We start from the raw sequence: 23,598 nt of genomic DNA, 5'->3' as shown, positions 1-23,598 counted from the left end.
GCATCATCACAACTCAATTAAACGAAACACCGTGCGGCAAATGACGTTCTACTATACATTAGATCCACGGGACAAATCGTCCCCTTCATGAGTGCGAATCACAAGTTCATCAGGGATATCGGTCGCTAAACGCCAAAAGACTAGGAAAGACGAGGGGTATTATGCAGAAGGTATATATATACCAAGTCGACTATCAAGACGGCCGTAGATCTGATAAATCGCGCCTGTATGCAGTCAGGTTCATCCTTTTGTTTACACCAATAGCTTGCTGCGGATTTGAATCTGCTCTTCGGATAGCGACGCAATCCAGAGCGCACGTTCAATAACACCGGGTACCGGTTCAATTTTGTACTTCGTGCTCGCATCGATTAGCCGAAGGAGGCTTTTGACGATCCTGGCCGTGGTCCGGTAGCGCTCGAAGTTGACCAGCGGCTCTCCCTCCCGGGTCGCTGCTACCTGCGCCGGCTTCTGCGCATTATACGTGAGGTCATGAATATAGAGCCCTGTCGGTTTGAGTTAGTAGACATCCTAAAGACACGTAACATGGCAATGGAGAATACGGACCAACAAACGGAATGCTGCCTTCTTGCACGTTTGCAGTCTCCATCTCAACTCGAAGATCATGAAAATTGCGCACGGGCTGGATGAGGAACTCCATGTCTTTCAATACACGTCTATCCTCGGTTGACACGAGATCCCACGTGCTCTGGAGACGAGAGCAGTCGGTGGAAGTGAGGGCGATAGCAATCTGTAACATGGTGGCGTAATTACAAATTCTTCGTGCGTGGGCCGCTGTGTGAATGAATTTGGCAATCGTGCGTGCCCGGTCATGGATATCGAGTGTGAGGACGATTTCTGACAGGACCCATTTGACCATAATATTGAAGCGACCGACCACTAGGTCAATACCGCGGCGCTCTTCATCCACAAGGAATTGCACCCAACTTGTGGTAAACGGTGGCCCGCCGTTCCACCCCATATCAACAAGATCCCTCCAATCCACCTCGCTAAGAGCAGCCATCTCGACCAATGTGAACTGTTGCGCCAGAATATGAGATTCGCATGCGAGGATAAACGGCACGTGCCGCGACTCTGGGGCCGTTGCAAGTCCTGGTGGTGGGTGATCCGACTCGGATCGGCGAAGAATATCGCCAGATACATGTTGCATGTCAAGTGACCGGATATTTGTCCGCTTTATGGCTTTGGTTACCGGTGACGGATCAGGTGTCAAAGGTTGGGCCCCTGCCATATTTGGGTTCAAGGAAGCGTGATATGAGTGTAGGGATCGATGATTTTGTACGGTCATCGGAGGCGAAGGAGGGTGCGCAAGAGGATGTGGAGGTATCTCAAGCGACGACTCGCCGAGACTTCGTGTATCAAACGACAGCCGCGCTTCCGCAGCCTCATTTACGTCAATGAGGTCAGCAGAAACTTCAGATGAAAGGCCAGACAGGCGAGATGGACGGGACTTCGAGCTGGTAGCGTTTGGTACAGGGAGAGTTGATCCTCGCGGAATACGCTTTATACTCTCTGTTTTCTTCACCATGTCAATGGATGCATGTGATGATTCAAGATCCGAGGAATTCGCGTAGGTCGCGTTCTGTGATGGCGCAGGAGTGTAGCCAGGGTGTTGATCTGCTACAAGTTTCTTCATCGATTCATCACTCAACCCTCGCTCAAGGAGCGGTATAGAGTTGTACGAATCCTCCGAGCCAACGACTGACTCCGAGTATGGCCCCGTGGTGAGTATGCGTGCTTGGACTTGCGAGTAAGTCAGGTTCTCTCCCAGGTTCTGGTGGCTGTTTGAAGGTGTACTGGAGCGTGGGTAGTAATCGCGATGGTCAATTGGGGCTTCGCGGGCACTGCCTAGACCGTGAAAGCGCTCTCGAGCCTTACTAGGACCAACAATAGCAGCTCCCTGCTCGTCTGTAGGCTGACCCTTCCATTTACCTTCAAGCTTCAAAAGTGTGGACTCAATTCCCCCATCCTCATCATCGGGGATCTGCGCAAACCGTGCAAGAGCGGATTCGAAAGAGCGCCGGATGAGCTGAGATGAGTGTGTCTTCAGTAGGGAAAATCGAGGTTTCGGAGGTACGAGGCTCGTCTGTGGTCTCGAGGTGGCATTCTCGATGGTGTTAGCGGTACTGGCCGCCATAGAACTTTTATAAGTTACGTCAGACCAGATCGAGGCTGAATCCGGATAAGCTTGAGCACCGACGCCATGGCGCATTCGACGTAAATCGCCTCCAGGTCGCCTTCGAAGAGTAGGTCCTGCTTGCTTGTCCGCAAGATTGAGAATGCTGGAGTCCGCTACTGAAGCTCCAGATTCATTCTCCATCGCAGCATCAGATCTCGAGAATCCGCTCTGAAAGGAGGCATATTTCCGAAGACGGACAGAGCGCGACGGTTTCCAGAAAGAAGACCTCCTTTCTAAGGAGAAAGATCTCCGCGGTGCAGGCTCCCCAGACGGACCATGAAACGTTGAAACCCTGCGGGATTGGCTAGTTTCGTCATAAAATATTGGTAGTGAATATTCGTCACCAAGTGTAGATCCCCGGGATGAGGAAAAAAAGGTCCGCGCTCTCGGCGTTGCAGGAGAACTCCCACTCGTGAGAAACATAGGAGGTTGATCAAGGCTCACCGGTTGCATCCCAACACCTCCGGTCATAACAGGGGCCCCAATACCTGTATCATCCACAATGACTATAGATTCGCTGCCACCCGTCAAGTGACGTTGCGCGCCTGCATCATGGGGCACAAGGTGAGACTGAGGTCTTAGGACAGGAATCTGGCCCGTATGTTGTTGGGATCCCTTGCTCTCAGCTCCCGAGTCAGGATACTCACCAGAAGCCAGGCGATATTGCCGCAAAGCCTCCTCGCAGAGAAGGTCAAACCTAGTCGGTTTCTTCACTGGGGGGACAAGCTTTTTGTCCCGATAGAGATTTGACCCAAAGGCGACATTTGTCGGTAGGGCGGAAGTCTTTCCCCTCGTTGAAGGACCATTTACAGGGCGTGGAGACACGTGGGGTGCCGGCTGTTTGCTGTGTAAAGCTCGACGTATAGAGCCAATTATCGTCTTTACACCCGAGGCGGAAGGCGCGGGCTGTGAGGGCCGTTCCACAGTGCTACGACGATCAATGCGCACGCCGGTGGGCAAAGAGGGAAGAGGTGGGGAGGGAGGCGCCATCATAGTCATGTACGATTCCACCGGAGGATACAGTTCACCGCGTATCAAGTTACCAAGGTAACATGGTTCGTGGGACGAGAAGGAACTTTTCGTATCAAAGTGTGGGAGCGATATCGGCGCTCTTTCATCTCGAAACGAGTCTGAGAAACTCCCACTGCGCTTGTGCGCATGGCCATAGCATGGAAGACGTCTCGAGCCAATCGGTGACAGAGGAGAGCTAGGCCCCTGAGAAGAGCCCAATTGCTTTGGTATAACCGGCACGGGGCGTGGTACCTTCGTTGGTGAGAAAGGAATCGAATGGCGTTTTGGAGACTTGGGCGGCAATGAACACGAAATCGCAGGGGCACTCCAGTCACTGCCGGCTGAGACAGGCATACTCTTTGCGGTAGCGGAGGAATCATTTCGCTCGTGATGTACAGGTAATGAAGTGTTTCCGGCTGCCATTACACCGGGCATCTGAGTGCTGTGAGTAGGGGCGACGTTTTGTAAATCGCCGCCAACGGTAGGCTCATCACCACCCGGGCCAATGGGCAGATCCGGGCTATTATACGGGATATAATGCTCGGGAATATCCCAGTAGGCAGAACACTTCCCATGCCAACATCGCTTAAGATCAATGAGGATTTTTAGATCACTCATTCCACCATCCTGGCGGGCCTTGACGCTGTCGTATAGACGATTGATCGTTTCACAGAAATGGGCTCGTAGCTTGAAGTCAGGAACGAAGTCGTCAACAAAGTAGTTCAGGATCCAATGGCGCAGTGCTGCAAATGTGCGGATTCTGATGATTCTCCCATCCTCCTGCAGACGGTTTATGGCCCACTGTAGGCGTGCAAGTAGAAGAGAAAGCAAAGATCCAGTAGTAAGGTAAGGTCGGAAAGTGAGGAAGAAATCCGATACAAGATCATAGTCCATGAAGGATTCGGAAGATATTTGTGCAACGATACGCGCAGGTGTCGCAGCGCTGATATCTTTAGTGCCTGGAACGTAACGGACTACGGATTCGTCGTCCATCACTGTCACCAATTTTTCGAAAATTGACGGCTCAATGGAGTCCCCAGGATCATACACGACCGGATCGGGGCTAACGGCAGCACTTCGTGTCAAGTCCATAACAGACACGCCAGAGAATATCGAAGGAGCGAACGAAGGGCCAGCCGGGTCGTGTAAATAGGTGTTGGGAGTGGTGCTTGGATTCCATGCTTCCCTCGATTGCGTAGAGCCTTGTAGATTACTGTTCGTGGTATGAGACCGCGCGATACCCAAGTGATAGTCCGATATGGGAACCTCTAGCTGTTGAAGGGAAGATCCATCCGTCGACTTGGGTCTATCATACGGCCGGTCGATGACAACTCGAAATTCCTTCCCCTCTTCTGCACGAGATACAGACCGCTGTTCCGAGATCGTGGAAAAGGAATATGATCTCTGCAAAGTACGCTGACGAAGTTGCCGGTGTGAAGGAGAACGCGAGAGATCTGAGGCTACCGACGCAGTGTCTTCATTATCCTCCTTCCCTTCAAAGCGTAGCTCGGACAGTTGCGAATTAGACCATCGCGAGAGGTTGTTTTTCCCATACCAAGCACCTTGTCCTTGTGACTGGAGGAAGTCGAGCTTCAATTCGCTAGTTGGAGGGGACGCTTCTGTACGACGAGATCTCTTGAGAGACGCATTTCGAACCGGCCTAAAATTAAGGGAGATTAACGCGTTTGCTCAATGTCTGTGAGACCAAGCAATGCACAAGAAGAAACAGAGGGCAGATCGCACCTGAGGAAAATTTTCCCATTTTGACCAACGTTTCCAACCGTAAAGTGGCTTGATTCCCTGGCCCTGGTAGAGGTTTCACGCGAAAGCTTTTGCAATCCAAGGTGTTTGAACGATCGCCGTCGGAGCAATTCGTGACTGTCCTTCGTGCGTAGTAATGGGAGAGTTGGCTTTTCCACTGTCGCCCTTGAGCCAATGTTTGTCTTCCTCGCGATGTTTCTTCCTTGTGCGACGGTGTGGGCGCGTCGTAGAGACGTGACGAACGGGACTTTCGTAGGTGTGTCGGGCTTGCTTCTTGAAACAGTAGAGGAATGGCTCAAGTGCACCTCCTCCGACTTCCTGGGAGGATGGTCGAAACCAGCCGCACTGGGTCCCATGGCGCGGAACGATGCTGTGCAAAGAAATCGCAGACCAGGTGCCCCAGCGCAGGCACGTTCGCTCCTCCTGGATGGCGGGGGCTCTTTTTTTGCAGTTCTTATGCTTCTTACCGGAGAACTCCGGTGATGAGAGGGTACGGAGGGATGAATAGCGCAAGGGGGGATGCGAATGCGTGCCTGTGCAACGACATGACCCAGGTACAGCCGGAGTCTGAGTTTATACGCAACGAATCGCAGACATGGACGCGGTTCGCTCGGCGATGACGAGGACCTTCGTTTAAGGCTTGGGCCGACGGGCAGAACGGAGACGAGTCTGACAGGAGGAAGAGCTGGCGATCCAGAATTAGGAAGACAGTAACAGGACGGTGACGATGTGACCAAGACACAAGGAATAAAAGAGAAAGAAAAAAGGCAAGGGGAAGCCAAGGAGCCGCGTGGTAGAAGGCGTGAGAAGGCCGAGAGACGGCCGCGAGACGAGATGCGCGAGAGCGAACTAGTCGGATTTGTTTTGCTTGTCTGTGTAACGGCGGTTCCAGGAGAGCGGAACCAGCCCACAGCAGCTGCGAGTGTCAGCTCAACCCAAGGCCGGGGGGAGGGATGCTCAAGCAGCCTAAATATCTCCGTCCATGGAACCAAAGCGCGGGAAAGGCGAGGAGGGTGCGCCAATTTTTTTAAAGGGAGGGGAGAAGGACCCGTGGTCGCCTCACTTACATTTTCGGTTTATTTTTTCTTATCTGGACAAAGGAGGATCTCGTTGATCGGTCCGAGGAGCGGACGGGAGGATCTCGATGAGAAGCTGGATGAGCATCAATCAAATTGCAGAGAGAAGAGCTCGTATTGATGTTGGTGGCAGCTGACCGGGTCCAGCAAAAGCTGAAAAGCTCCACCAGCGGACAGGTACAACTGAAGACGAGAATATCGGTCAACGAGTCCGAGAATCGTTGAGGCACGATCCTCTTGGGTTGTCCTCAAAGGTAACGTATCGTGCTTTGTTCATACTGCTGTCGTCTTGGGAACCTCTGCTCTCCTGTCCGAACCTTTCAGGAATAGCTCATCCCAAAGACTTGCAACCGTTAAATGCCATCGACCGATTTGGTAAAGGCAAAGTCAACCTTGAAGAAGGTTTCTCCTCACAGCTTCTGTGAACAACAAAGTCATGAGAAGTACCTCTACAAAGACACGGGCAAGACCAGTTTCTGGACGAAACGATACCCTCATTTAAACCTCCCAAATTCAGTCTCTCTCCCCAACAGCGAAAATGACGCTCTCCAAAGGAAATCAGCACGGAAACCGCAGTGGGAGCATGATACATCACATCACATCCCATTGTCCCGCTCTTTCGGACCCGACGATCGTACCAACAAGTCGGTTCCTATCGCACGAGTCACAAGCCAGGGTGGAAGGCATGATTCCCTTTGTTTGCTTTTTTCTGGAGAATCGAGCCGATCCACGATCTTCGTCATCGAGACGACGGAAACTCAATGAACTCGGGTCTCCGTTGAAAGCGCCTTCTGGCTTCGAGACCAGCTCTTGTCCTTGCTAACAAGTCTAACACCTGGTTGGCGCATCCAGGCCTTTTTTGGCTAGTGAGGCGCTCGCCAGACTGCTATTCCTCCTACGGATATGTTTCCGATTTCCACTCTGTCGGTGAGGGGAATCTGTACTCTGTCGATCTCCTCGGAACAGAGCTCCAGCGAGGTATTTTCCGATCGCGGGGCGTAGCCAATCAGTCGAGATCAAGATGATAGTGAAGGAACAACCCTGGTCTTGATGTCGGCGAGCAGGCCTACAACAGAGGTGTCAAACCTCTGGTGATCAAGTGGAGAAGATTGAACAGACTGCACATATATCCATAATCAGAAGGATTCATTCCAACTACACTCATACAATATCGCAACATCTTTGTGTACTATACAAGCAGATTTCCCGCTTCCGGTTACATCTACCAGAGCTTGCAAGTAGCTTTCTTATTCGGGCAGTTGAACGCCTCTTGGAACTCGAGAGAATTCGCCATTGTTCCCTATTGTACGGTTAACTCAGTTGAGGTGAGGAACACTAGTCCGCAGGGGAACTCACGGTTATTCTAGCCGGCTTAGGCGCATGGGGATCGTTGTAAATCGCCTCTTGGGCGGCCTCTGGTGTCGTCTTGCTGCACCACCAATTTGCGAACGACATGAAAAAGAGCTGCTCTTTGCTGAATGCGGAGAGACCAGGTAGCTGAGGGTCTGGGTGAGCCTCGTCGCGCTTCTTCCAAGCATGGTACGCCGCTGCGAGACCACCGGCATCCGCGATATTTTCACCAAGAGTGAGACGGCCATTGACGTGCAACGGCTCCGAGTCTTTTCCAGGGACCGTGAACTCGGCATATTGGTCGACAAAGCATTGCGCACGTTCCGTAAAACTTTTTACCGTTTTCTCATCCCACCAATCCGTGTAGTTTCCCGTCTCATCATAATGCCTTCCCGTGGAATCGAACGCTATCGCTCACGCGTCAGCAAAATCATAATCTATCTGTTTAAGCGTCTAGAACCTACCATGAGAGAGTTCGTGCCCGCTCACCGCTCCAAATGCTCCATACGCCAAGTACAAAGGAGTAGCAGGGCCGTAGAAGACTGGGGGTTGCATGATTCCAGCCGGGAAAACGATCTCATTGCCCGGAGGGTTGTAGTATGCATTAACCGTAGGAGCAGTCATACCCCACTCGTTTCGATCTGTTGGCTTCCCCAGCTTTGACCAATCTTTCTCGACGTCGAACTTCGCGACAGCGACCCCGTTCTCGAAAAAGGTATCATTCGAGATAGACAGGCTTCGATAATATTTCTCCACGTCCACCGGATCCATCACATCAGGACTTTTTGTAGGATATCCAATCTTCTGCACAATGTTCCCAACTTTTTGAATTCCCAGTTTCCTCACCTCGGGCGACATCCAGCCGGTCTGGTCCAAGGTATACACGAAGCGGTCCTTGATATCAGAGACGATCTGGTCCCCGAGTTTCTTAGATTCTTCCGAGAATGCGCTCAACACATAGAAGCGGCTTAGGATCCAACCCAGATCACTATCCAGAGTGCTAATGCACTTCCGCCACCGATCCTTCTTAGCTTGAGGATCTTTACCAGCTAGCACGTTATTGAATTCACGTAGAGGTTTGATTACTGGGTCCTCAATGTGTTCTGCATATGCTTGGATAATTTTCCACTTGAAGAAGAGCTGGATGGTCTCTCTCGGAGTTTCCTTTATGATCTTCGACAGCGATTCCATGTATGATGGGGAGCCAACGATCAAGCGATCGGCTTTGTAGTCCAACGGCGCGAGGTCCGAAATGATGTCAGATAGCGAAACCTGAGGGAGAAGCGACTGGGTCTCCCCGAGTGTGCGTGGGTTATAGTATTTCGTGACATCTTCCTGGGTCTGCGTATCTGGGGTCACGTTCGCGAGTTTCGATTCAAATGCTATAACATCTGCGACATGCTGCTTGAGCTTGCCGTCGTCGACGAAACCACCGAGGACCTTCTCAACAACGGTGGTGTAGTCGGTCACAGTCTTCGTATCGTTATAGTACTCCCTAGCTGGAAGGCCAATCCTTCGAGGTGGCGTGACAAAAACTACAACGGTATCCGGATCCCGATCATCGGGCTACGGAGCGATGTCAGTCCAGCTGTGGAATAGTCATGGGCGGTTGTGAAGCTTACCGAAACAAACGCGCCTACAAGAGCACGAACACCAGACTTCGTAAGATACAGCACGGCATCGGTTAGCCCGGCCTCGGACCCTTCCGAAGCGGAGCCACTACTATATACTCCCTCCAACTCCTCCAACATACTATTCAAGGGTTGCTTTCCACGCCTATTGACAGTCTCTTCGTCCAGGCACGCTGTATACGCTGCCTTTAATTTTTTAAAAATGTTCAAATCATCGGGATTCGACGGTTCAGATGCCTCAAGCAGATGACGAAGGCGCGTCTGGGATACTTCCTGCATGAACGTCCCAGAGAAGATAGCTCCCTGATCGGGGCGCATGTCATGCTGCTCCCTCCAGCCGCCACAGACATACTGGTCAAAGTCCGTGCAAGGATCGATATCGGCGTGGTTTGGATCCATGTTGCTGAGAATTTCCGAGGCAGCATGAACGCATTCGGCAGTCTGGCAGATAGTAGGGGCTTCGGCGTGTGGGCCATCCTGAGTGGGTGGTTCCTCTAAGACATGGCAGGAACACGTTAGCAATGTACGCAAAGCGCGGAAAGTCAACGGAAACATACTCATCAGGAGCGATCCAAGAAATCCAACAGTAATCAGCAAAAAAACACCCAAGGTCGACAACATGACATGGCAGACCGTGGAGGAAAACCATGATAGGCTTGGTCTGCAACTGCGAGATCTGGAGGATCGCGGATGGTGTATAGCTGCATTCTTAGAGTCTCCATGGAGATCGGGGCACTTTTCGAACTGTGTTTCATCATAGTCTTGGAGGAGAGAGGCGCTCTCGGAGCCTTCGTCGCTGCTTGAGTCAACGTCATTCCCGATTTTTGACTTGTCAGACTAGCCATGTCGGACTCACCTCATGAGCAGCTTCGCCAAACCAGTTGGGTGGCCCATTTCGTCGATTAAGACCTTAAAGTCTCATCCAGAGGATGTATGTTGATAAATGCGATGTTAGGTGCCGACATACGTCCACCTCAGGCCCTTCCACAAGGACGTGACAGGGAGTCTTCCCCAAGGTGACGTTTCGTTTATTCCTTTATTGATTCCGTCCCAGGCATGGCGTAAGCTGAGTAATCAATGGATCTGCGGATGATTTGTGGGTCATCAATGCGGATCCAGGCTTGACACAGGTGACGTCGCAGAGGGTAACTAATAAAGAATTGTGCCACAAGCTGATCCCGTGGACCATGATCAGCTTTATTCATTGCGAGTGGCCAAAACTGTTTATTCAGTTGTGGTGGCCCTCAGGCACAGCAAAGATTTTGGTATCCAAGCCTTTGACGGCTCTAAATCTTCCAGAGCAGCAAGCTAACCATTCGAAAAGTCTCCGTGAGAGGTATGCATACTTGCAGTAGGTCCGGCGGGAGCTTCAGGTCCCAGGCCTTGTGTTCCGTTGGGAATGACCAATGATTCTAAAGTCTGACGAGCGACATTTTCAGCTTCCACAGACTCAACAAGGATTCGGCAAATTCCAGCTTCCATAAGTAAGAGTATCGCGACTCTGGCCTCTCTAAAGCGCGGCAGAAAACAATCCGAAGGCTTTCCCCTAGTATATACCTTACTTTGAGTGCATGCAGTCAGTTGATTTTGCCATACCGAAGTATCTATAATGGTTCAAATTCAGATCTGGCTGGGTAAGCATCGATAGAACCGAGATATATATACAACTCCCTCTCATGAATAGCACCGGCAGTCTGTAGATACTGCAAAGGCTTGAACGTTGGGGAAGACCCAGGAGTGGCCTCAGGTTTGTGGACCCAGGCGCTCAAGTTCCCATAGTCATGGTGGGGGGTTTGTCGAGTTACGCCGACCCGCGAGGCTTTGGCCTCGTGACTTCGCCAGCGCAGCTCAGCTCGACAGTCCATGGGATAACAATCAAGGTTCGGAATCCCAATCCAGAGATTAACGGTTCAGAATTGATCCTGCGAAAAGGGATGTATTCCTCTAAGGATACGCACAATCGCACCAAGCGCATGCCTGGCTTGCGACAGCCGAGGGGTGGGCATAGTTGGATGAACCAGGGGCGGCATAAAAATAGAGTCGTCCTCAAAGCCCCCCAAATCGAACGCTGATAGGAATTTGGGAGCACGCAATACCAGGTCAGCTGGTTCTTGGTTTAACCTGCCGCTGCCCTAGACTGCTCCGCGAATTGAGCTGGTTATTATTATACATCACCTTTGCACTGGCACGAGGCTAGGTTCTTCCAAAGTTACTTCATAGTTTTCACAATGCGAGCCTATTCGTCAGTATAGAACCCGAGAGGTTCCCGAATGCTGAGTTTGGTCTTGGAGAGATGGAAACCATGAACTCATTGGGTCACAGCGGGGTAACGACAAGACGTGATTCTCTGCGGGCGTTTGAATCGCATGATGGGTTTTGGCGAAGTCCCTGGTGACGCCAGGCACTGAGAGAGTGCCACACGCAGGATGCGGAGTTCCCGCTGAGACCATGCATGGCTCATTGTGGCTGATTGTGGAGATTTTCGGAAGCTTGGAGACAGCACAATCCTTAAGGGACAAAGTCCAGAACGAGGAGTTCAGCACTGCCAGTCAGCTATGGAGGTCCTCTAATTCATTGAACTATTTTAGTTGGTCTTCCGAAGATGTCCAAGGTAGTGAATCTGACGATACTCCTCCATGAGACACCAAGAATGCGCTGGAGGAGAGACCTGAAGGTTGACATTATTTGTCAGACCAGCGCGAACGGCTGAGTCCTCCCAGGGCTTGCTGCTGGGAGGACGGTCTGCCGCTCCTCTCTTCAAGATGACAATCCCCGACCAACCCCCAGCCAGTTCCTGGAGGACTGGGCAATCCCAGTTAACTGATTGACCGAGCCAAAAATTCGATTCTCCCTCGTATCGATGTCTTTGTTGAAGTTTGGCGTGAGTCAGGACAAGAGCAGATTCGGATAGTCGCAGGCATTATTGACCTTTAACTGGTGGAAATGGTTCGACGGCAAAAGTGCAGGCATGAAACTCGAGAGGGCATCGGAGACAAAGCAGAGAAAAAGCAGGGAGAGACGAGAATGTTGGGATCAGCGAAGGAGTGCATTTTCCCAGAACGAGTTAATAGTGTCTTCCAATGACGAGGAACCCCAAAGTTTGCGAGCACCATGCTTGGGAGAGAAACAACACTGGGTTGCATGGGTGCCTTCGACGACCCCGGAATGAGAGGAAAAAATTGGGCTTCCCCTGCCTTAGTGGGAAGACGGCGTCTTGTCCGTCAAAGAGATGAAACCGGATGGTCGGAAGTAAGAAGATCCACCTCGTTTCAGGAACAGCTCATCAGTATCCCTGTCTTCGATAATTCGACGCTCCATCCCATTGTGAACTTAATATGCTCGGAGCCACGACTTGATAATGTCGATACCATGCTATCCACCCTGTTCTCTTTTTCTTTCTGGTTAACAGCTGCGGTAGCGCCAGGAGATCGTCGGCTGAAAATATTACGTACTTTGGGCGGCTTGCAGAGGTATGGGGCACTGACACATGAGAGGGGGATCACAGCTGCAATGAATACGGAGGGCGCAAGGGAGGATTCGATCCACATTGCGAACGAGTTTAAAAGCGTCTGGATGCCCTCGGCAGCTGTTTGATGTCTCGCCAGATAAGCGACTTTTGTCAAACGAGAAGCACAGGATTCAAATCCTGATCGGAGAGAGATCGGTCGTGCTTTCAGGAGTCCAAGGCCCAAGGTTCCCCGAAGGGGTTCAGCACTGTCCGAGGTTCCTCGTCGACCTGCCTGCCCACTGCATCCTGTCAGCAGCAGAGGAAATGTCAATCAAGGAAGGAGAATGGCCCAACATTAAAGCCTGGCCTCGTGGCTTCGCAATTCTTGGCGCACGCTGGCCATCGGTTCAGGGTCGGTAAGTGGTTTTGCTTTATCTTTGGAAGGGCGTGACCTCTTGCCAATTGTCATTTGTGAGGCTTAAAGACTGCCGCTGACAATGAGAAACACAATGAGCAGCAGTCGGTCTTGGCCCCTTTGTTCAGGTTGGGGTTTGGGGTGGGTGGCTTGAGGAACCCATCCTGACTCGTGAGGAGGTCTGAATTGGCACTCAATGAGTTGCTTGTCCTGCGGTTTCGCCTCAAAAATGGAGAAAAGACATGCTTTGGAGGGTTCGTGTCTAGGTAACGAGATAGAAGACCGGCCTTGGGAACCTCCAATCTTGAGAATCAAGCCCTGCCGAAGTGAGGGAGTGGTTCTTTTCACCATGAAGAGCTCCAGAATTGCATGAAGGGTGGGTCTTTCTGCAAGTCGCGATGAATGTGATTATGTCAGATTGTCAACCAAAAGATGAGGTTCCTCAAGAGCGCCAAGAAAGTGGATGAAGGTCGAGAACCGAGCCATTCAAGAGGCTTGAGAAAGATGGCTAAGACGGAAGCGGGAGGAGAGTTGCTTGTGGGATTCTCCTCCCGTCAGCCTAGCACTGACTAACAGGGAGCTAACCAGACTAGCTGCCCCCCAGATGGTCCTCTCCTCTCGTTGACTCTCCTATCGTTGGTCCTCGCCGTTCCTGGATCATTCCTTGAATTATTATTACGATTATATTATTATTATTATTATTTTCTTGCTCTCTTGATCTTCCACAGCACGGGAATGGCTCCTCCTCAAAGCCCTTAGTGCTCCGTTCCTTGTCCCGACGGCGACTTTGAATGCCCCCTCCGCTGATCGGACGCATCAATACAACCCAGGAGTTGCGCGACGCTCCGACGGGAATCTTTCCCTTTGTTCCTTCTTCCTGCAGTGAATCTTCGAAAATCCATTCTAGAATATCTTTCTGAATTCTCCCTTTTCCTCCTCACTCCCCTGCGCTCGTTATCGTCTGGAGATGTCCCTTCATCAACTCTGCTGAGTTGCGATCTTTTTGTCCCGTTGCTCTCCGCTGCGTTTCTCCCTCGCGCAAACCGTCCATTTTCACTACAACTTACCGTTAAGAGGAGCTTGGTCTTGGTTGCGATCATTTCGCAAGCGCTTCTGCTTCAGGTATCCGAGTTTGTTACCGTCTTTACTGCTCTGCCAACCCCCTAAGGACGTCTGCCTCCGGATGACCGTCCGATATTCACTGTCCTGAACATTGATTCGACCACTACCGCAACCCGTTGTTTCTGCGTCCGACCCGCGCTCGGTGCTTATACCCGCCGAAAACTGCCACATTTCCGGCTGGAAAGTGCGACGTCGTACCTTGGGAATCCGACTCTCCCCCCGGATACGCTGCAACTTTTCTTTGATCAGGGAATTTTCCAGCACTGGAGGGTGACGGTTTGGACTTTTGTACCGGGACGCTAGAAAGCTTGTGATATCGCTTGGTTTGCCAGTGTGCTTTATTGGAAGACATTGAATCGTCAGGATTTGAGTGGGCGCTTGAAACCATATTGGATAAGTTCTCACTGGCTTCTGGTTGTCCGCATCCTGGTTGGTAGTTTTGCTTCTTTCTGTCCCTCTCACCTTCTGACCCCAAGAAAAAGCCAGAGAAACTGGAATTGAAACTTGGGTTTCGGATCAGCTTTCAATCTGTGTCTCAATTGCCCCTCCTTGAGCAGCAATTTAGCGCCATTCAAGGACATCCCTGATTCACCTGGACAAATATTGCAATTGCTGTTTAAACGCCAGATGCACATCCACTCTGAAGCTATAGCTGACTGATTTTCTGATGCTCAGTCGCCTGGCGCGTGTGATATCGACTTGCGTAACCCCACCTAACCATCCTCAATGGGTTGTATGAGTTCAAAGCCCGCTGACGCGGCGGAAGAGAAGGAAGCTATTCAGCGAAATGCTAGGATAGAAAAGGCCTTGAAGAGTGATAAGAAAGTGATGGACAGGACAATCAAAATTCTCCTTCTTGGTGCGCATGAAGTCGACTTGTCTTAAGGTCAATTCATACTTATTGGGCTTCTTAGGTGCTGGCGAGTCGGGGAAATCAACTATAATCAAACAAATGCGCATTATTCACTCGAGAGGATTTCCTGAAGATGAACGACGCCAGACGCGAGCGGTCATATACTCGAACATCGTGGTTGCCTTCAAAGTTCTCCTAGAGATTTTGCGAACGGAGAATCTTGACTTCGAACATCAAGAAACACGAGTTAGTCCAGCTAGCCTGCATAACCTTCTGTCTGTGTGCTAACATGAAGCTGTGGTGTTAGCCTCTGGCAGATTTCATAGACAATTTGGAACCTGACGTGGGTATCGACGAGGCATTCTCCGACCTCAAAGTTCGTGACGCAATGATTGAGATGTGGAACGATGGGGGCATTCAGAAAGCTGTCTCCAAAGGGCATGAGTTCGCTCTCCATGACAATCTAAATTAGTAAGCTGTGCCGTTTTAATAATGCATTTTGAGCCGGACACTAAGTATAACGCAGTTTCTTCAATTCACTGGACCGGATATTTGCGCCTGGATGGCTTCCTGACAATCAAGATATGTTGCAGGCGCGTTTACGAACGACGGGTATTACGGAAACACTGTTCGAGCTCGGGCAGATGAACTTCCGCATGATGGACGTTGGTGGGCAACGTTCTGAGCGGAAAAAATGGATCCATTGCTTTGAAGGTGTTCAGTGCCTTCTTTTTATGGTTGCGTTGTCTGGCTACGACCAGTGTTTGGTTGAGGACCAAAATGCTGTAAGTAACGGTCCCCTTGCTGCGCTCATTGGCTTGTTGCTTATCCCCTTCTTTCGGTCAGAACCAAATGCATGAGGCGATGATGCTTTTCGAGTCCTTGGTGAATGGCGAATGGTTCAAACGAAAGCCCATCATCTTGTTCCTCAACAAGATTGATCTGTTCAAGGATAAATTAGCAATTTCGCCGATATCGAAACACTTCCCGGATTACAGTGACTCGAACACAGATTTCGATGCTGCTGCTAAATACTTCGCTGATCGCTTCCGAGGTATCAATCGAGTTCCTGACCGAGAGATCTACATTCACTACACTAATGCTACGGACACAACATTGTTGAAGGCTACCATGGACTCAGTCCAGGATATGATTATTCAGAAGAATCTTCATACTCTCATCCTTTGAATTGCCTTTCATTGGATGAAGTTTCCAGCAGTCATGAGATTCTCATCACAAAACATCTGCATTTTGATTCCCATTGCATTATCCCGAGCGTTTGGCCTCCGATTTGCATACCTTCTCTCGGGCTCTCTATGTTCTATATATGTCTTCAACGCATTTATACTCTCTGACTGAGGTTATTGTCTGTGCTGCACTTCCCTTTCCAATTTATTCTGTGCAAAAGCTTGTACTGCCTGGCAACTCTTCTTCTCTACGGTCTAGCGAGGGGCTCACTTGCTATATAATGCTGATCGATACCAGCTATTTTTGATGTCCGTCAGAATGCTCTAACATGCCTTAACGAATCTTCTTTACCTTCTTTCTCCATCGAGACTCATTAACTCAAATCTTTACTCCTCCGTTGCCGTCTTTTCATTTATTCATCAAGCCTCGTGTTGTCCCGCGTTAATCTCTTCCCCAGATATCGTCTCAATATGTTTTGGAGCTCCCTCGACGGGCTATCGGGAAAGCACTCGACGGGATATCACACCGAACCCTGCGAGAGACTCTGGATCGGGTTGATAGTCAGAAGTGATGGTTGGAGTGGAAGATTTGCGGATGTTGGGTTCGAATGGATATTTTGAGATACCAAGTGTGCAGAATTCTGTCCGCTGGTCTGTATTTTAGCTACATTACTCACTTGAACGCTGTAAGTTAACTTGTAGTAACCTCCAACCCGGGGGGTCACTTGACTGTTTCGTTGCCTTATGCCTGAGGCATTAGGATTGGGCCTTACCTAATCCGAGTTCCGCATGATCAGCAACTTCGATTTCGCCTCATGAGCGCCATCTTTGTCCTGGACAACATCGTCTTCGGGCTTCCTGGGACGCCTTGATCACGAAACATGCTCTCCTCCTCACTGCGCCGGGCCGTATGGGCGCCAATTGTTTCAGCGCCTGGCTTATGTCGCTCTTCCAGCCAGGGTCTTGCTGCGTCCTCTGCATGTATCGTCCGGACAACCCAAGCACGTCAACGTCGGTATTCCTCGTCATCCTCCAAGCCGAGTGATGGCTCGAGGAGATTTGACGCCTCCTCCCAAACACCTACGAAAGGAGTAAACTCTGAGGAAAAGCGCGAAGGCAAGTCTTCAAGGCGAAGGGGAAAGGACGGCAGTAGCCGTACTAGTTCCAAGTCCAACCAGCCTGGAGCTTTTTCAAGACTCCCCAGCGTCCCCTCAACACAGCATTTGCAGCCGCATGGTAGGTGGAGTTGGATATATTCCCGTCTACTTCGATTGGCGCCCTTGAACATGCTGACCATATATTTTTCGCTTAGATGTCCATATTGCTTCATTTTTTTCCATCCACCGTCCTATATCCGTTTCTACGACTGTTCCTCCGCCCTCTAGCCCTGAAGCATTTGACTCTATATTCGTCTCCAGGCTGCCTTTGAAGGGTGGGGCGGACGATGTGATTTTCACCCTCTCATCTGCTGTCAGCTCCATGGAGAACGCCGCCCACCACCTTGCCGAGAACGATAGCCACATGAGTGCTTTCGAGGTGGAGGGAAGCCAGTTCGATGGGCTGGACATGTCCGAACTGAAGGTATCCGTGGAGGAAATGACGAAACGTCTTCGCCCTTTCAACCCGCCGCCACCCCCTGTTCCTTTCGACGAGCCGAACGAAGCTACTGCCGCGCAATCTGGAGACCTACACCAATCACAAGAGACCTCGAGCTATTCGACTGTCTTGACTATTCAGGAGTCCACACATTCCGATGGAAGCAAGACGTACGAGGCTCATACGACCCCGTTCATCCAAGCTCGGAGTATGGAAGCCCCTGGTGCTGACGAAGCCGAAGCTATTATCGATGCCCCTCACAACTCGGAGACTACCTACATTGAACGTGCGAGGAACAACGCATCTATGCACGCACTCAGCACAAAAAGGCGGCGCAAGCTGAAAATGAAGAAGCACAAGTTCAAGAAGCTCCTCCGCAGGACGAGAACCCTGAGACGGAAGCTTGACAAGGCCTAATCGGATGACTCACATATGTCGCTCCGCTTGGCCAGTTATCCCTCTTTCTCTACTTACCGGAGTCTCCGATTGCAGCTGTTGGTCGTGATCCTCCTTCGGTATTCTATCCTTAGAACGTTGTTTCCAAGAGATCCATAATTTATCCTGATCCGTTTGGCTATTCCCATTCTTTGCCTCTCATGCTTTGTACGTATTGCATACTACGCCTTCATCTTGCACATCAATAGACAACATCATCCATATGTTTTGTAGGTCTGGACTACCGCTCTAGCATGATGGGTCTTCGGATGCGTTTACCGTCGTATTTTGGAAGCGAACAAGCTCACTCCCCCAATATGAGCCCAGACTCGCGCTTGTTGTTTACGTGCCTTTTTTTGTGGAGTCACTGGATGAAGTCCAGCTAGCCAACTGCGGTGAGATTATCCGTTTGGTTGATAACATTTTCGACATTTCAGGGTGCCTCTCAGCCTCGTCTGCTACGTTGAAATTAAGCTAAGATTGATGGTTCCGGTGAGCAGCGGACAGGATAGTATATGAAGAAAGTAAGGAAAGTGATAACATGCATAGACGAAGAGTAAACAGTAGCTAAGAAGTACAGAAAACACAAGTAGCGGTCCAGTTTTCGAGGATCAAAGCAAGGAATTCCCATAAAGTACAGTTTCCGCAAATCATGCTATGTATCTACGATGAACTTCCCACCCCTGGTTCTAGGCTAAGCGAGCGGTATTATACCATTTCTTGCATCAAGCCGACAACTTGGTCTCCTCCGCTCCTCTTCATTTCCATCCAGTCATGGCACTGTTTGACTTTGGGGATAATAGTTCGTAAAACTAACCTCCCTAGAATCATGTGATAGCCAAAAATTCAACAAAGTACGTTCCGAAGTCCGGGTCCAGGTACGAGACGCTGCTATACGAATGTGGTCAACTCACGGCCCTCGTTGGGGGTTCGTCAGCATCAAGTGAGGACGCCTGAGATGTGTCTTAAGTGCATTTAGCATCAAGGGTGGCGCGGGAGTTCATGAGAAGAGCGACGATAAGACCGTAGAGACCTGCAATATAAAATCATTGATTAGAAGGTTCAGAAAGCAATCCTTGACGGTCGTTCTGACTTACCCAGAACTTCAGCGAAAATGAGAATTAGAATCATGCCGACATAAAGTCTTGGCTGCTGGGCTGTTCCGCGGACACCAGCGTCCCCAACAATACCGATGGCGAAACTGGTGGGAGGATTAGTTTCGGAATGTAAGTAAAGTAAATTGATAACAGGGGACTATACCCAGCTGCTAAACCCGCGAGGCCGACGGCAAGACCAGCCCCAAGCTGGATTAACGAGGTGTACAGGGGAACTTGTTGGGCAAGGTTGTTTGCAATCAGGACAGACACGACTAGACCGTAGATACCGATGATACCCGCCATGACGACGGGAACAATGTCTATATGACCCATTAAGATTTTGTCTTATTAAAAGCGCTGGTGGGCTTTGACGTACTCTTAACGATCAGGTCAGGGCGCAAGACAGCCATGGAGCAGACACCAACACCAGCCTTGGCGGTTCCATAGGCAGCTCCGAAGCAGGTGAAAACGATGGCTGAAGTGCAGCCCAGGGAGCCGAAGAAGGGCTAAATAAACCAGTATCAGTTACCACCACGTCCATTCCGTGAATAAAGCAATCGAACTGCGTTTGTCGACAGGAATCGAGGCGAGAAGGAGCTAGCGCGGAGGCTTTGGTAAAGGCGTAGGACTACTCACCGCGTAAACGGGACTATCAAGACAATCGTTAATATTCAAGGACAGGATGCGATGCGATAAGGATCAAGAGACAACATCAAAGTGTAGGGGCCGCTCCGCGTCACAGTAAAAAAGGGGAACGGTTGTCATTACGTACCAGAGCTCAGTGGCCATTTTGAGGGGGGAACCGGAATCAGGAGAGGCCGGCCGATGTAGAAGACTGTGAAAGGGGTAGTAGGAAAAATGCACAAGGTAGAGGATCGCCGCAGGGTTGCTGTTGCGATGGCTTTGCAGATGGCTGACGATGGAGGTCAAACATGGAGGTTGAAGGCGAACACGCTGTTGGCTTCGGAGACCCTGAAGCAGTGCTCTCACGTGACTTAGTCTTGGCAAAGCCACCCACCTCAGGCACCAAGCCACATGCCACGTCTCCTTTTCAGAGGGAAAATGGCCTGTAATTAAGGTGTTCTACATTGCGTTACACGTCTATAGACATATAATCTCCAAAACGTCCAGGGCCTGTACATTTCGTTTCGGTTTCACTGGAGAACCAAGGCAACCAATGCGCCAGGAACATCTATCTTCGTCTGAGACCCGAGCGTATCATACTGCGAGGCTTCAGTCATTGGCTGCAGATACGTGATAGCTTTCTCCGAAAGTGCACCGAAGTAATTTGGTATGACGGTCAACTCCTTATGTTGCGTCGTTTGGCTCGACGAGGTCTTAGCGTCGGACACCACACCAAAGTGGCACGAAATGCTTCCTCCCAAAATATGCCCGTTTATGGCGTAGTCATCATGTGGCTGGGCTTGCTCGGTAGAGACAAAGAACTGAACATAGTTACCAGGTTCCGCTGCATGTGACAGTGTTGTCAGGTCCTCCGGTAACATCCGCTGCTCTGAAGGTGTCGTTGATCCATACTTCGGAGGTTGGGAGCCGGTCGAAAATATATCTGAGAGGGAAAGTAGGTCCACTTCTTCGGGTTGTTTAAAGCTTACCTCTGGATCGAGCGACAAAAGACCGTGTTTCTTTCCCCATCCACCGCCGCCGCTTACGACCCGGTGAAGCTTGGAGCCCATTTGAATTGATTTTGCAAGGCTACTTTGCGAATGTCTTGACTTGTCGTAGGGGCTCTCGGCCGAGGTCTCAATCAGGGCCCAAACAGAGATTCGTTGGTCGACGATGTTGTGTTCGGAGATGTATCGCGGTAGGTCCTTTTCCAACTCAGAGGAAGCTGCAATGGGCTCGTCAGTTTTACCATCGGCATTCTTGCCTATTTGGCGGAGGATATTCCCCATGCTGGACAAAACCTTTCTTCGCTCACCAACCGGATGTAATGGCAGCTCAAGGGAGTTGTGGACATGTTTGGCAGCCACTGTGACCGAGCATGTAGCGAGGTCAACCGATTTCTCGAGCCCAAGCTCCTTTAAAGAAGGATCGTAAGCCCACCGAGTACCAATAAGTGTGGTTTCCTTGCCGTTTAAAAAGATGGTATTCGCGAGTCGCAATCCGATCTCGTGAAGGGGCGGACGGATAACTTTGCTTTGCGTAATACCCTGGCGGAATGAAAAGACCAAAGTGGGTTCTTGGGTTTCCACGGAACGGGTTTGTCCGGGCGCGATAGCTTTCCCATGAACGTTTTCTCCCTCGACAAATAATATGGACATTCCCTCGGCATCAGCCATGGCCCGTCCGCCGACCACGTTTGCATCTCGAGAGTAGCCGTCCGGTAAGCGATCGACGATGGAGACGACGGCATGAATGGGTTTTTCGGAGGGAGTATCTGAGAACTGGTGATATAACCGGTTCATCCACTGTTGAAGAAGCGGACTCTTTGTATCAACCCAGTGTGCAAAAGCGGGAGTAACGAGGAGGACTGGAATATGGTCTAGTATCGAGCCGGACTCGGGTATGGGGCAACTGGAAATAATATCATCTGGAGTCTGTCGAACATTCAGCGACTATTGGGATGCAGAGTATGGGAATACTTACAATCCGTTCGGGTGCTACGGCCAGCCAGGTACGGGCGAGTGGTTGGCCGACAATATCATCATTCGTCTTAGATCCAACCCATCTACGTACCGAAGTATGCACCACTGGAGAGACGTAGTTACCTCGAAGGGCCCGTCTATGCAAATCCGGCCTGACGGCCAGACGCTCTGGTAAAGAGCGCGGGGCGAAACCAAGTGCTACCGACATGAAAGCATCGGTCCAATGATGGGGATAAACAGGAGTAAACGCGGGGGGGCACCGGGCGATGGCAGCATTGGCTTCGTGGTGTCGTGTCGGAGTCTGGCTGGGGGGCAAGACCAAGGAGAACTTTTTGGTCAGCCACTGACAACCTTCGCCGCCAAGCCATTCATTCCCCATCATCCAGCGAACGTCTGCTGCCCATGAGCATTTCGAAGACTCTACCTGCTCCGGAGCTATACTCAGGAATTACACCTGCCTCATTTCGAGATCTCATCATTAGGGTCGAATATGGAGCAAATATGAGCAACCTTCGTCTTTGGCAGATCCCCGAGCGAAGGGTGGCTGATTACGTCACTATGGCATGGGACAGTTAACTCGTTAAGTTATTATGATTTTATCGCTTAAGATTGGCCTTCCTTGCCGATGTTCAGTTTAATTGCCCCTGGAGCAAGCACTTGATCCGTCTTCTGTCCTGTCGAGTTGACACGATTTTGCTGCTGCGCTGGAGCTTGTGCAGGTTTCTCCTGAAAATAAACCGCAGGTGATGATATTATTCGCCTTTGAAGAGCAACCGAGCCCAGCCGGATTCCAGAACGTGGCTGGGATGAATGATGGGGCTGTAGGGCTGGGGAGTTTCCTCTGAAAGCCAACAGTTTTTCTCTTCCCCAGGGGATGAAGCTCGGTCCACGAGTGACAGTCCTGAGAAATGAGGTGCCAAGGCCCGGCGCAGGCTGCAAGATTGTGATCCTTTCCTGATCAAACAAGAACCAAAAGAGGCCGAAGATCGCGCTCTTCGCTGAGGTTTTCGGGGCAAGCACTGCGCCAGTGCCCCAGTTCTCGAAATGAGACTCGCTTTGGCGGCACCAGCGATCGTCTTGAATGACATATCGACACCTCAAGCAGGAAAGCAGAAACCAATCAGGAAACTCGGCGTGCAGTCATGAGCCACAGTGGCAGCGCCAGACTCCGTTATGACGTACCAAACACAGCGAGGATGAAGCATGATTTCCCATTCCCAATCCCAGTTCAAACGGTGCAGTGCGGTTGTCGAGTCGAGGTTCAGACTTATTATTCGCTCAAGAGAGCCTTTCTCGCTCCCTCCAAAAAATCACTCGAACTAAGGCTCAGCTAGTCCTGCCCTGGCCCCCGCTCCGCCAGGATTTAAGAACCGCTCACTTCTCCCTCCTTTCTTCATCCTTCCTCCTCTCTCTCCCATTACTCCGGAGTATTTCCTTTCCGCCCTTCTCCGAACGATCCGTCCCCCTTTCCATCGCGTGGTTCCATCCAAGTTTTTCACGGTTTGCTCCAACAACAGAAGTCGCAATGCCTTTCACTGCCTCGTAAGTCCGCGCCATTCCGGCCGCGATCTTCCGTCTACGGGCTCACTGTTCAACTTTCGAGATTCGACACTTTTGCTAACGAGACGATGCAGTGACATTTGCAAGCTCATCTTTGCCTTCATCCTCCCCCCTCTTGGAGTTTTCCTTGAGCGAGGATGCGGTGCTGATTTCCTCATCAACATCTGTCTCACGATTCTAGGCTGGATCCCTGGTATCATCCACGCCATGTAAGTTCCTCGAAATGAATTTTTTTTTGCTGAATATAGGCACT

At 50.7% G+C, this 23,598-nt stretch overlaps 8 protein-coding genes across 8 annotated transcripts; 4 read left to right on the top strand and 4 right to left on the bottom strand.

Annotated features, from left to right (window-relative positions):
- Positions 1-136: 136 nt before the first annotated feature.
- BJX67DRAFT_239435 (mitotic regulator LTE1) lies at positions 137-5,788 on the bottom strand. Its single transcript, XM_071026065.1, has 3 exons — positions 4,952-5,788; positions 565-4,868; positions 137-503 (listed from the first exon to the last, which is right to left on the bottom strand). Exons 1-3 carry the CDS (start codon positions 5,323-5,325, stop codon positions 253-255), a joined length of 4,929 nt encoding a protein of 1,642 aa, XP_070882608.1. The 5' UTR covers positions 5,326-5,788; the 3' UTR covers positions 137-252.
- Positions 5,565-6,284, top strand: BJX67DRAFT_239476 (uncharacterized protein). The gene has a single exon (XM_071026066.1). It carries the CDS (start codon positions 5,804-5,806, stop codon positions 6,164-6,166), a length of 363 nt encoding a protein of 120 aa, XP_070882607.1. The 5' UTR covers positions 5,565-5,803; the 3' UTR covers positions 6,167-6,284.
- Positions 6,285-7,267: 983 nt separating this feature from the next.
- Positions 7,268-10,519, bottom strand: BJX67DRAFT_390385 (M13 family metallopeptidase; the record flags this gene model as incomplete). The annotated part of the gene is made up of 6 exons (XM_071034630.1): positions 9,883-10,519; positions 9,584-9,822; positions 9,018-9,520; positions 7,860-8,961; positions 7,402-7,802; positions 7,268-7,345 (listed from the first exon to the last, which is right to left on the bottom strand). The coding sequence occupies exons 1-6, from the start codon at positions 9,918-9,920 to the stop codon at positions 7,268-7,270; spliced, it is 2,361 nt and encodes a 786-aa protein (XP_070882606.1). The 5' UTR covers positions 9,921-10,519.
- Positions 10,520-14,737: 4,218 nt separating this feature from the next.
- BJX67DRAFT_384475 (guanine nucleotide-binding protein subunit alpha) lies at positions 14,738-16,052 on the top strand (the record flags this gene model as incomplete). Its single annotated transcript, XM_071033675.1, has 5 exons — positions 14,738-14,870; positions 14,926-15,110; positions 15,172-15,335; positions 15,391-15,649; positions 15,711-16,052. The coding sequence occupies 5 exons, from the start codon at positions 14,738-14,740 to the stop codon at positions 16,050-16,052; spliced, it is 1,083 nt and encodes a 360-aa protein (XP_070882605.1).
- An 880-nt stretch (positions 16,053-16,932) lies between these two features.
- BJX67DRAFT_374398 (mitochondrial 37S ribosomal protein mS38) lies at positions 16,933-18,064 on the top strand (the record flags this gene model as incomplete). Its single annotated transcript, XM_071031546.1, has 2 exons — positions 16,933-17,287; positions 17,364-18,064. The coding sequence occupies 2 exons, from the start codon at positions 16,933-16,935 to the stop codon at positions 18,062-18,064; spliced, it is 1,056 nt and encodes a 351-aa protein (XP_070882604.1).
- A 983-nt stretch (positions 18,065-19,047) lies between these two features.
- BJX67DRAFT_384473 (H(+)-transporting V0 sector ATPase subunit c) lies at positions 19,048-19,968 on the bottom strand (the record flags this gene model as incomplete). Its single annotated transcript, XM_071033674.1, has 6 exons — positions 19,048-19,115; positions 19,180-19,283; positions 19,343-19,499; positions 19,556-19,685; positions 19,816-19,828; positions 19,952-19,968. 6 exons carry the CDS (start codon positions 19,966-19,968, stop codon positions 19,048-19,050), a joined length of 489 nt encoding a protein of 162 aa, XP_070882603.1.
- A 365-nt stretch (positions 19,969-20,333) lies between these two features.
- On the bottom strand, positions 20,334-21,993 carry BJX67DRAFT_384472 (uncharacterized protein; the record flags this gene model as incomplete). Its single annotated transcript, XM_071033673.1, has 2 exons — positions 20,334-21,737; positions 21,787-21,993. The coding sequence occupies 2 exons, from the start codon at positions 21,991-21,993 to the stop codon at positions 20,334-20,336; spliced, it is 1,611 nt and encodes a 536-aa protein (XP_070882602.1).
- Positions 21,994-23,310: 1,317 nt separating this feature from the next.
- On the top strand, positions 23,311-23,558 carry BJX67DRAFT_384471 (YqaE/Pmp3 family membrane protein; the record flags this gene model as incomplete). The annotated part of the gene is made up of 2 exons (XM_071033672.1): positions 23,311-23,327; positions 23,420-23,558. 2 exons carry the CDS (start codon positions 23,311-23,313, stop codon positions 23,556-23,558), a joined length of 156 nt encoding a protein of 51 aa, XP_070882601.1.
- Positions 23,559-23,598: the final 40 nt, after the last annotated feature.

This window comes from Aspergillus lucknowensis (genome assembly GCF_044049455.1).
Source record: "Aspergillus lucknowensis strain CBS 449.75 chromosome Unknown BJX67scaffold_49, whole genome shotgun sequence".
In the NCBI taxonomy this organism is placed as follows: domain Eukaryota; kingdom Fungi; phylum Ascomycota; class Eurotiomycetes; order Eurotiales; family Aspergillaceae; genus Aspergillus; species Aspergillus lucknowensis.
The sequence above is the reverse complement of the archived record's forward strand: the minus strand, read 5'-3'. Positions and strand labels throughout refer to the sequence as shown.

Excerpts from the sequence above, each read along its gene's own strand:
- BJX67DRAFT_239435 (XM_071026065.1), bottom strand. The coding sequence starts at position 5,325 with ATGGGACCCAGTGCGGCTGGTTTCGACCATCCTCCCAGGAAGTCGGAG. Across the intron at positions 4,869-4,951 it reads AATGGGAAAATTTTCCTCAG|GCCGGTTCGAAATGCGTCTC; the intron begins GTGCGATCTGCC and ends CCTTAATTTTAG. Across the intron at positions 504-564 it reads AGGCAGCATTCCGTTTGTTG|GGCTCTATATTCATGACCTC; the intron begins GTCCGTATTCTC and ends TCAAACCGACAG.
- BJX67DRAFT_239476 (XM_071026066.1), top strand. The coding sequence starts at position 5,804 with ATGCGCGAGAGCGAACTAGTCGGATTTGTTTTGCTTGTCTGTGTAACG.